Source organism: Vipera ursinii (genome assembly GCF_947247035.1).
Source record: "Vipera ursinii genome assembly, contig: scaffold_236, whole genome shotgun sequence".
NCBI lineage: Eukaryota > Metazoa > Chordata > Lepidosauria > Squamata > Viperidae > Vipera > Vipera ursinii.
In genome coordinates this window covers 7,177-18,855 of record NW_028148403.1, presented here as the reverse complement: position 1 = coordinate 18,855, position 11,679 = coordinate 7,177, and the positions used below count along the sequence as shown (strand labels likewise).

Genomic DNA, 11,679 nt, shown 5'->3' with positions numbered 1-11,679 from the left:
GCATAGATAGCAGGAGGAGAAATTGAGAGTTGACGAGGTTGATGCTGTGTGGGACAAAACTGCGACGGAATCTGGATGTTCTGCTTCGGATACCACAAAGCCCCCTCCTCCCAGAAGGGAACAAGGAAAACAGGTCGCAAAGAGGGTGTGTAGTGTCCCAGACAATCTTGTGGACTCTGCTCAAGCAACGCTTATCTGCCATGTCCTGGATGGAGGGGAGGGAACTGCCGATGATCTTTTCGGCCGTCCTCACCACTCTCTGCACCGCCTTCCTGTCTGAAGCAGGGATGCTTGCAACCCAGACTGTGATGCTCCCAATCGTGGTGAGGACAGGGGAAGTAAGATGTGCTTTTCTCATGCAATGCAGAAAATGCAGGCCCTGCTGTGCCGGCTTCACCAGTTTCTCGCTGTTGAGCAACCAAGCCAGCCTAGAGAAAATGTAATAGAGAACGCCTTCTATAGGCCTCGATGAAGGATGCCGAAGAGAGGAAATATTGTCATTTGGCAGTGAATAAATATTCTCTTCCTCCATCTTCTTTAGCCATCACAGTCTATAAAACAGTCAGACAGTGATTAAGTGGTGATTCTCCTTCCTGGTAGGCAGATGAGTTTGACTATCAAGTCAAGTCCTCCAGCAGATCTAGGTGTTGGGTAGGTGAACAAGCTGCAGATGTGTGTTGATGGGTGTGTTTCATATAACACGCTGATGCTTCTTTGATTGATGTGGTGCTTCTCCCCCACAGCCTGTGTGAACTTGCAAAGCCACGAAATTATGAGTAAATGCTGAAATCACCATCCTTGGCAAAGGTTCAAACCCGGGTTTATGCACAACCACAATTCTACCCAGGCTGGTTTGTTTATTTACAAGTCTCCTTTGTTTGCAATCTTGAGAGTTGTGTTGCCATAGCTGAAAATATTTCGCCTGCTTCTTTAAAGAAGGGTTATGCATATCTGCATTGGAGTGAGTGCGTATGCAATTATTTGTTAGGCAAACAAATTATTTGTTATCTGTTAGGTGGTGTGGAACAATTCTGCATTTCTCTCCAATGCTAACTCTTTTGTGCTTTTAAAAATTAAGCAGAAAAGGCTAGAGCTGGGGGTGGTATGTGTGTGTGTGTGTATGTATGTATGTATGCACAAGCACGAAACCGAAGACACCAGCCTGAAGACCTACATACCTATACCCGTGAAAATCTACGAAAACATACACACACACACACATACACACACATATATTATGCACTAACAATAATAAATTCAACTTCAGAAATTGTTCTCAGCAGCATTTATATATATATATATATATATATATATATATATATATATATATATATATATATATATATATATATATATATATATATATATATATGTTTCAAATGTTAACTCTTTAGATTACCTTGCTAGGCCCCAAACATGGGGCAAATCTGGTTCGAATCTCAGAAGGGTATGGCTGGCTGATGACGACTAATAAGTCAGAAATGCATCTCAGTTTCCCTTTAATTCTTTGTTAGTAATTTACACAAATATAGGAATTGTCCGGTGTGACTACTGCCTGTTCGATAGCCTTCAAGATAGGCTGAAAACAGGAAATAAAGATTTGCCCCATGTTTGGGGCCTAGCAAGGTAATCTAAAGAGTTAACATTTGAAACATATCTTCCCTTGCAGAAAAAAAGCTAACAGAGCGAGAGAGACCTTGTGGCTTAGAGGCAAATAACACTGCCTCATATGCAATCAGCCCATGGTTCGAATCTCAGAAGGGTATGGCTGGCTGATGACGACTAATAAGTCAGAAATGCATCTCAGTTTCCCTTTAATTCTTTGTTAGTAATTTACACACACATATATATATATATATACACACACACACCACCACCACCCCCAGCTCCAGCCTTTCCTTGCCTTTCATATATCTAGAAAGGCCGCTGAGAACCATTTCTGAAACTGAATTTATTATTGTTAGTGGGCATGATATTTCATGGCAGAAATGATGGATGGCAACTTAAATCCGGGTCCTGAGAATGAAGGTGAAGTGTGACAGAGTTATTTGTCTTGGGAATGAAGGTTGGGGTCAGGCGGGGCTGGGTGGCTGCCGGAAGGCACCAGACGTTGACAAATCCATCCCGCAGGGCTCCCCTCTGGGCCTTTGAGCCGGGCATCCTGGCGGTTCGCCGAGCGGCCTCCGTCCTCCGGGCTGCCCTGGCCCTGCCTTTCCCCGCTAATTCTTGTCCTTCCGCCCTCCTGACAGGACAGAAACCCAAATTCTCCCAGGCTCCTTTCAAAAGGGAAGGTTAAAATGTTTATTTCAGCTCCTTGGTTAATAGTAAGATCTTTTTGTCCCCCCCCTCTCTCTCTCTGGTGCAGGTCCCTGGAAGGACTGCAGGCTTTTAGCTGCTTGGAAGAACTCATTCTGGACAACAACCTTCTGCAAAACAGCCTCCGCTTGCCCAGCTTGCCACACCTCCATACTCTGATGCTCAACAAGAACCAAATATCCTTTTGGAAACAGAGAGAGGGGAGAGCCCCAGTACGTAAAAAAAAAGTACATAAAAAAACTCTGTTTAGAGGCAGGCCAATGTCCCCCTGATCTCCTTTCTCTTCTCCAGCCAGAGGGTTTACAGTGGCTCTTTCATAAGCAGGAGGCCTGGCGCTCTTGGCCACGAAAACCAGAGGGAGGGAAAGAGCTCTGTGGCTGAGGCTCGTGGCTCTGAAGGAATCTTTGTTAAGAAACTCAGGAGTGTGGAAATAGCAGGCGGGTTTTCGCTTGGGAAGAAGGAGGAATCTGGCTGGTTTTTTTTGGATTCTGGAGAAGGCCGACCTCTAGTGGAAGACGGGATGCAGTGAAAGGAGGCGATGCACAGCTTCCTGGCATCCTGAATTCTTGATTTTCTAAGCAGGGTTAGACTCAGCACTCAAGTAAGGAGGCTCCAGAACAGCATTTCAGACAGTTGAGCATATATGTCTATAGCTCTGTCTGTCTGTCTGTCTGTCTGTCTGTCTGTCTGTCTGTCTGTCTGTCTGTCTATTTATCTATCTATTCTCTCTCTCTCTCTCTCTCTATCTATTCTGTATACATATGAAGAGAAGAGAAGAGAAGAGAAGAGAAGAGAAGAGAAGAGAATGTAAGATAGAATAGAATGAATAGGACAGGATAAGATAGGATAGGATAGGATTGGACAGGACAGAACAGGATAGAACAAAATAAAGCATTTCAGACAGTTGAGCATATATCTCTATAGCTCTGTCTGTCTGTCTGTCTGTCTGTCTATCTATCTATCTATCTATCTATATCTATATCTCTCTATCTCTCTCTCTCTCTCTCTCTATCTATCTATTCTGTATACATATGAAGAGAAGAGAAGAGAAGAGAAGAGAAGAGAAGAGAAGAGAAGAGAAGAGAAGAGAAGAGAAGAGAAGAGAAGAGAAGAGAAGAGAATGTAAGATAGAATAGAATGAATAGGACAGGATAAGATAGGATAGGATAGGATTGGACAGGACAGAACAGGATAGAACAAAATAAAGCATTTCAGACAGTTGAGCATATATCTCTATAGCTCTGTCTGTCTGTCTGTCTGTCTGTCTGTCTATCTATCTATCTATCTATTTATCTCTCTCTCTCTCTCTCTCTCTATCTATCTATCTATCTATCTATTCTGTATACATATGAAGAGAAGAGAAGAGAAGAGAAGAGAAGAGAAGAGAAGAGAAGAGAAGAGAAGAGAAGAGAAGAGAATGTAAGATAGAATAGAATGAATAGGACAGGATAAGATAGGATAGGATAGGATTGGACAGGACAGAACAGGATAGAACAAAATAAAGTGGAATGTAGAATAAAATAAAACAGAATGTAGAGTAAAATAGAATGTGGAATAGGACAGGACAGGACAGAAGAGAATAAAATAGAATATAGACTAGAATAAGAAGTAGAAACTCTAGTCATTTATTGGAAAAGATCCGTTTGTACAGGCAAACTAATGAAGGTGGTCAGCAACAACAATACACAATATAAGATGTTTACCCCAAATCCATCATCAAGAATCAGCCACTGAATCATCAGGAGACTTTTCATGTCTGTGCAGAAGGCCCGTGGGGCTACGGAGGCAGCTCTTGAGGCAGAGTCTTCCAAAACAGGGAACTGCTGCAGACGAGTTTTTCTTTCAGAGTTGGGCCTCCATTTCCCTCTCTTCTGCAAACTTCTGCCTAAGCCCCCGTCATCTCCCGCCAAGAATTGGTGGAAATTCCATTTTGGGGAAATAGTCCCTATGGTAGTTAAAACATCAGAATTATGCAAAGTCAAATAAATCCAGTTAAGACCTGGAGACTGATAGGCGCCAAGGGAAATGGTAACGCTATCCGGAGCCTGGGACTCAACGAGTGGCTCCACCTTGAAGTATAACATCATTTCTGCTGGCAGACTGTTTACTCTGTGGTTTGCACCAAATGCTTAAAAGACCCTCATCAGAGGAGCCCAGGATAGAACCATAGTTTAGAAGAGATTAGAGGTCTCCTGGTCCAACCTTACGGTCAGAACAGTGTCATAAAGGAAATACAATAGTCCATCTATGCCAGGGGGTCTTCAAACCTTGCCCTTTTATGACTTGTGGACTTCAACTCCCAGAATTCCTCAGCCAGCATGCTTGGCTGAGGAATTCTGGGAGCTGAAGTCCACAAGTCATAAAAGGGCCAGGTTTGAAGACCCCTGATCTATGCAAATAAATATGGTCATAGGGCAATCTGGAGATTGATTACTACCTGAAAATGTTGAGAGGCGTTGCTTCTAAGTCACCTTTTTAGCCTGTTCCTCTCACCCCTTAGAGATGACTACAGATGCCAAGGACAGGGTTGTATTAGTAACATCTTCATAAGATCCATAAGTTTTAAAAAAATCCACCTCTGTGGTTTGCATCAACCTCTGTTCTCGGTTTAGACATTGACAATTCAGCTCTACTCTGAAAAAAAAAGGATCAGTGCTGAGCAGGAGCTTGCAAATTGTTTTGGGGTGAAAATCTGGCCCCCAAACACTCTGTTCCAAATTCACTGGAAGGAGTTTACAAAAAGGTTGTTGAGACTTTAGGAAAAGTGCAAAGAAGAGCAACGAAGATGATTAAAGGCAAAAACATACGAAGAACAGTTGCAGGATTTGGGTTTGGCTAATCTAAAGAAAAGAAGAACTAGGAGGGGACATGATAGCAGCATTCCAGTATTTGAGAGGTTGCCACAAAGAAGAGGAGGGGGTCAAGCTATTCTCCAAAGCACCAGAAGACAAGACAAAAGCAACGGATGGAAACTAACCAAGGAGAGAAGCAACCTGGAATTAAGGAGAAACTTAATTCTTAACTTAACCAGTGGAACAGCTTGCCTCCAAAAGCTGTGGGCGCTCCATCACTGGAGGTTTTTAAGAAGAGACCGGACAACCACTTGTCCGAGATGGTATAGGTTCTCCTGCTTGAGCGGGGAGCTGGACTAGAAGACCTCCGAGGTCCCTTCCAGCACTATTCTGATTGACTGATCGCTTCCTTTGCTGATTATGTTAAGAAGGAATTAACAAGATTGTAAGGAATTCCATATAATACTGTTAATACCCTTCAAGGTCTATTTGCCTGCAAACCTTTTATCTGGTCAACCTACAGAAGATATTTTGAACTCACAAGACTTAGAACTTAGGCTTAGAACTGTTGGGAACAAGTAACACAAGTCCTGAAGTGCTGGCATCTTCCTAACAAGCTAACCAATTCAGAATTACACGAATAATTCCACAGCAATCGCTGCTTGTCTTTAGCCTAACATTTTCTGCGGCTTAGGTTCGAAAGACTTCAAGTACAGGTAGCCTCGGTGCTTCGCAGAAAAAGACCACTTTTGCCATGTGCTTTTTTTTAAAATGTAGGGAAAAGATTTTTTTTAAAACCCTATGAAAGGTTAAAAAATAAAACAAGTTGGGAAGAAGAAGGTTTTTTTATAAGAGAGAGAATTACTTTTATCCTGTTGCTTCTTTGATCGTATTTGGAACTCCTTCTAATCAGAGCAAAAAGGAATAATCTGTCTTCAGCTCTGCATCAAGCATGCTTTTGCCCAGCATTGTGAAAAAGAGGACAGGATACAAGCTTATTTCTTATGTTGGATCTTGTCTCACACTTCTCCGTTTCCTTGTTTGCCTCCAGCAAATAAGATGTAAATTGGCATCCAGGTAGTCAAAGAGAGGCCTTGAAGGGTTTAGCATCTGTTTCTGCTCTGGGGCAATGCCACGGCCCTTTAGTTATTGAGGTGAAAAAATGGGGAATATTCCATCTGCAAGAGATAACAAAGATAACGGCAACACATACATCAAAGTCAAAGACAAGCAACCCAGTGCCCTGAATTTGTGAAGAGAGCCACGTGATAATTGTGGTGACCAACTCCAGAAACAAACAGGACGAAAAGATGAATGGTTGATTGAAACCAATGTTTCTGTGCCGACAGCTGGAGAAAGCCCTTCATCTTGGGGTGAACTTCATTGTAGAAATATTAATGTAATTATGATTTGGCAGAGCGCCTTTCGGGATTTGAGATCTACGTGTATACTAGTTTGCATAGGAGTAGTGATAATGGAATCCAGGTTTGAGATCACTCGCTCAAATGCTAAAGATGTAATCTCAAAGGTGCTTTTTCACGAAGCAACTGGACTTTCTTATTGTTTCTTTGAAGACATTTCGCTTCTCACCCAAGAAGCTTCTTCACCACTGACCGGATGGTGGGGAGTGGAAGGATTTATACTCCTTGCCGAGAGCTGGTTATTTGCCTTCTTTTAGAGAGTTGTTGAGGCCACTTGGAGGCTTATCTGTGTCCTCAAGGGTCACCTGGGTCAATGGGTGTGGAGACTTCTTGGAACTGCTGAAGCATCTTTGGGATAACTATGACCTGGATGACTGAGGATCTCCATAGACATAAAGATGTAATCCTGTTGCATCTGCAGCTACATCTGGAAGCCACAGCCTATTTCACCTTCCCCCCCCCCATAACTTCAGAGAAGAAGGATTTATCTCCTGCTTCTTCAATGATCCTCTAACCTGGCGAACGGCTGGGAATACTACTAGGCTATCATACAATCCTGCTTGTCTGAAAGTCCCAAAATATTTATTCAGTGTCTATATTTGTAGGACCCCCATGAAACTCTAGTAATGCCCAGTGGCAAAAATATAGAATGTAGAACAATAGAATTGGAAGGGACCTTGGGGGGGTCTTCTAGTCCAACCTCCTACTTGAGCAGGAGACCCTATACCATTTCAGATAAATGGTTGTCCAGTCTCTTCTTGAAAGCCTCCAGTGATGGAGCACCCACAACCTCTGAAGGCAAGCTATTCCACTGGTTGATTGCTCTCACCATTAGGAAATTTCTCCTTAGTTCCAGGTTGCTTCTCTCCTTGGTTAGTTTCCATCCGTTGCTTCTTGTCCTGCTTTTTGGTGCTTTGAAAAATAGTTTGACCCCCTCGCCATTGTAGGAGCCCCTTAAATATTTGGAACACAGCTATCGTGTCTCCCCTCGTCCTTCTCTTCATTAAACTAGACATACCCAATTCCTGTAACCGTTCTTCGTGTGTTTTATTTTTATCTTATGCAAAAATGCAGAAAATTCAAAGGATTCCTTTTCATAGAACTTTAGAAATAGTAAAAGGTAAAGGTAAAGGTTCCCCCGCACATGCGTGCTAGTCGTTTCCGACTCTAGGGGCCGGTGCTCATCTCCGTTTCAAAGCCGAAGAGCCAGCGCTTGTCCGAGGACGTCTCCATGGTCATGTGGCCGGCATGACTAGACGCCAAAGGCGCACGGAACACTGTTACCTTCCCACCGGAGTGGTCCCTATTTTTCTACTTGCATTTTTTACGTGCTTTCGAACTGCTAGGTTGGCAGAAGCTGGGACGCGTAACAGGCGCTCACTCAGCTACGCGGCACTCGGGATTCGACCCGCCAAACTGCCGACCTTCTGATCGACAAGCTCAGCGTCCTAACCCACTGAGCCACCGCGTCCCTTTTATTAGAAATAAAGGATGCATTAAATGAGGCATCCTTGGTGCTCTCTGAGCTTGCTTGTTTTCTCGCAGAGCTTTCATGACCCAAATTAGATAACATCATCAGATGCCTTAAATCTCTTTAAGCTAGTATGGCATTCTTTTCCATTTTTATTATTTCCTTCCCTTTAAACTGGGCCTTTGTTTAGTCAGTGCTTTAATAGCAGCTTCTTTGGTCAAGCATCTCTGCTAACACACTTAGCATATTTCCCAAGAATCACCAATGGTATACTGGGGGCGGCGGTCATTTGGCTCCGTTCCAAGATTCATTTTTCCAACCTGTTGTAATATATTTAGTGATGAATGTACTGTGAAAATAATCGTCAGTGCCATGTTGGAAAAGTTTCATGGCTTCAGCAGTCGCTAACCATTTTCCCATGCAACATCCATCACTTTGTCAAAGTTCTTAATGTTTTGCAGACAGTCGGCTAGGAATGAAAAAGAAGTGGAGAAAAGAAACAAGGAGCAAATAAATCCCAGGATCTTTCAGTTTAGGTGAAAGAAAGGAAAGGAAAGGAAAGGAAAGGAAAGGAAAGGAAAGGAAAGGAAAGGAAAGGAAAGGAAAGGAAAGGAAAGGAAAGAAGAAAGAAAGAAAGAAAGGAAGAAAGGAAGGAAGGAAGGAAGGAAGGAAGGAAAAAAGGAAGGAAGGAAGGAAGGAAGGAAGGAAGAAAGAAAGAAAGAAAGAAAGAAAGAAAGAAAGAAAGAAAGAAAGAAGCATTTCTTCTGAAAATAATTTAATATTACACTTCTTTAAATGGCAATAATTGTAAACATATATCTATATACTCTGTATGAGAATGTGGGTGTGTACACGTGTGTTCATGTGTATATATAGTTTTATAAAGATTGCTGGTGGGTAGAGTGTTGATTGGAAGTTTCCCTTTTGAGGGTGAAGGTTCGTTCTCTGAGCTTGTGGGTTGGTTTCTGAATGTTTTGTTACCTGGCTAGGTAACATCTCCAGCAGAGTTTAGGGCAGAGGTCCCCAACACCCGGTCTGTGGGCCACAGCATGCCAGCAAGTAGCCTGCACAAACAAGCAAAGTTCCATCCGTGGGATGCAGGAAGCATAGCAAAGCAGGCCCTCTCCGGTCTGCATAAAAAGCTTTCTCCATGGAACCAGTCCCTGGTGCCCAAAAGGTTGGGGACCTCTGGTTTAGGGGGATGTAAGTGTTCTTCTGTTTATAAGGGCTTCAGGTGTGGGTGTGTCAGGTGAGGGTCTGTGATGGATCTTGTGATGGGGAGGTTATCTCAGGTCATGCTCATTGGGAGTGGGGGCTTGTGCGGGATGGCTAAGGGTGGGTGCTGTCTCTGGTTGGCTGTGCAGTTGATTATGGATTATTCTGAGAGGTTCATAGGCTGGTTGTAGGTCAAAGTGCCTGTTGATGGAAGTGCTTGTGGTGTGCCAGCCTTTGAGGAACTCATGAGCATGGCAGGTGGTAGCGTGGCCGGTAGCTTTTCCCTTTTGTTAATGTCATCGAATCTTTAGTCTGTGCCCCGGGACTATGTTGGTGAGCGAGGATGGGAGAAGCATACTGTTGATTAAAAGCTTCCTTTATATTAATGTTAAAGGTAAAGGTTCCCCTGCACATGCGTGCTAGTCGTTTCCAACTCTAGGGGCCGGTGCTCATCTCCATTTCAAAGCCGAAGAGCCAGCGCTTGTCCGAGGATGTCTCCGTGGTCATGTGGCTGCCAAAGGCGCACGGAATGCTGTTACCTTCCCACCGGAGTGGTCCCTATTTTTCTACTTGCATTTTTACGTGCTTTCGAACTGCTAGGTTGGCAGAAGCTGGGACGAGTAACAGGCGCTCACTCTGTTATGCGGCACTCGGGATTCGACCCGCCAAACTGCCGACCTTCTGATCGACAAGCTATGTTCTTGATGGTGGGGAGATGATGCAATGATAATTAAAAGCTGCCTATTGGATTATTTCTTTATTAAATTTATTTGCCACCCCGTTTGCCACAATGTCCTTTGAATCCTTGAATCATGCTCTGGGACCTTGATGGAGGGCAGGGGTGGGAGAGGCAGAATGTTGACTGAAAGTTTCCCTGTTGTTTACGTTGTTGAATCCTTAATCCCCCCCTTCCCCCCCTTGGACACATAACAGAGTTGGAGGGGTTGCTGGATCACTTGGCTGAAGTAGCACCTTCCCTGGAATTCCTTAGTTTGCTGGGAAATTCAGCGTGTCCGAACGAGCTGGTCTGCAGAGACAAGGATGAGGGAGACTACCAACGATACAGGTTAGTATCTTGGATTGTACCTGTGATTACCTGTGACTGCTGAGAGGAAATAGAAAACACTTTGGGGGAATCAATGGTCTATCAAATGTTACTAGCTACGACACAGGGCTCTTTTAGATGAGAGTACAAATCAATCAACGGAGCAAGTTGCTGCAGATCCAAGATCCCATATGTCAACGAGACTTTATTAGATCTTAAACTAGGATGTATTTCCTCCTCCTTTTCTCATACATGAGGGAAACCAGTGGGCCCTATTTCCCCAAAGTGAAGGAGACAGACAGAAGCTGGGATGTGGTGTATTATCCCCATGAAAACAGGAGCTGAGTTTCATTAGGACGTCCTAGAATCTTTCTCATTGTCTGATATAAAAGTAGTCCAGGGATTACAATCACACATTGGAGCTATTCGTCATCACACTTGTGTCAGATGCACCAAGGCGCTTCTGAGTTGAAAGGATTAGCCGGTGAAATCAACGGTGCCCAGGGGACACCCAGCTGGGGGCTTCTTTCATGTCCCCGGCAGGAGCTGGACCAAAGGTCGGGAGCTCACCCCACCCCATAGCACCCGGGTCTTGAACACGAGCTTGCTAACATCCAATGCAGCATCCTAACCATGCAAGCCACCGTGTTCCTATACAACAATTATATGTGACATACAGATAGATTACCCATGGAATGGAATCTGATGATAAGTTCCAGATTTTGTTAACATTCCCTCCATTGTCCCAGAGGTGCTTTTTTTTCTCAGGAGGCAACTGGACTTCCTTGTTTTTCTTGGAAGACCTTTCACTTCTGAGCCAAGAAGTTTCTTCAACTCTTCTTGGATGAGAAGCGAAACATCTTCAAAGAAAGAACAAGAAAGTCCAGTTGCCTAATGAAAAAAAGCACCTGTGGGACAACCATGACCGGGATGACTGAGAATCTCTGTAGACCAAGGGTCTTCAAACTTGGCCCTTTGATGGCTTGTGGACTTCGACTCCCAGAATTCCTCAGCCAGCCTCCATTTTGTTTGCTAGATTTAAGACAGGGCTCTTCAAACATGGCCCTTTTATGACTTGTGGACTTCGACTCCCAGAATTCCTCAGCCTGGGAGTTGACGTGCACAAGTCATAAAAGGGCCAGGTTTGAAGACCCCTGCCATTGACATTCCCTCCACTGTATGAATTGTTCACCTCAGTATAGAGCCTAAGCATTCAGCCAGCTTTTTTTCCAGCCAAGATTTTGCAAATTCCATCATCTTCATAATAGATCCCTACCAAGACAGCCATTCTTCACATGCTGCTGACTCAGTGAAATTCTGCTTGAATCAGCAGCGCCATCCAAATCCTCGGCAGTCTCACGCATTTCCATAAATTATCGTGCAGGCACTACCAAGCATCGCCAATTATGCTTTCCAAGA

The 11,679-nt window shown here is 43.8% G+C and overlaps 1 protein-coding gene across 1 annotated transcript; it reads left to right on the top strand.

Annotated features, from left to right (window-relative positions):
• Positions 1-604: 604 nt before the first annotated feature.
• Positions 605-10,281, top strand: LRMDA (leucine rich melanocyte differentiation associated; the record flags this gene model as incomplete). Its single annotated transcript, XM_083380108.1, has 3 exons — positions 605-651; positions 2,366-2,532; positions 10,149-10,281. Coding segments are annotated over 3 exons (347 nt in total), but the record flags the coding sequence as incomplete, so codon positions are not given.
• Between the last annotated feature and the right edge of the window lie 1,398 nt (positions 10,282-11,679).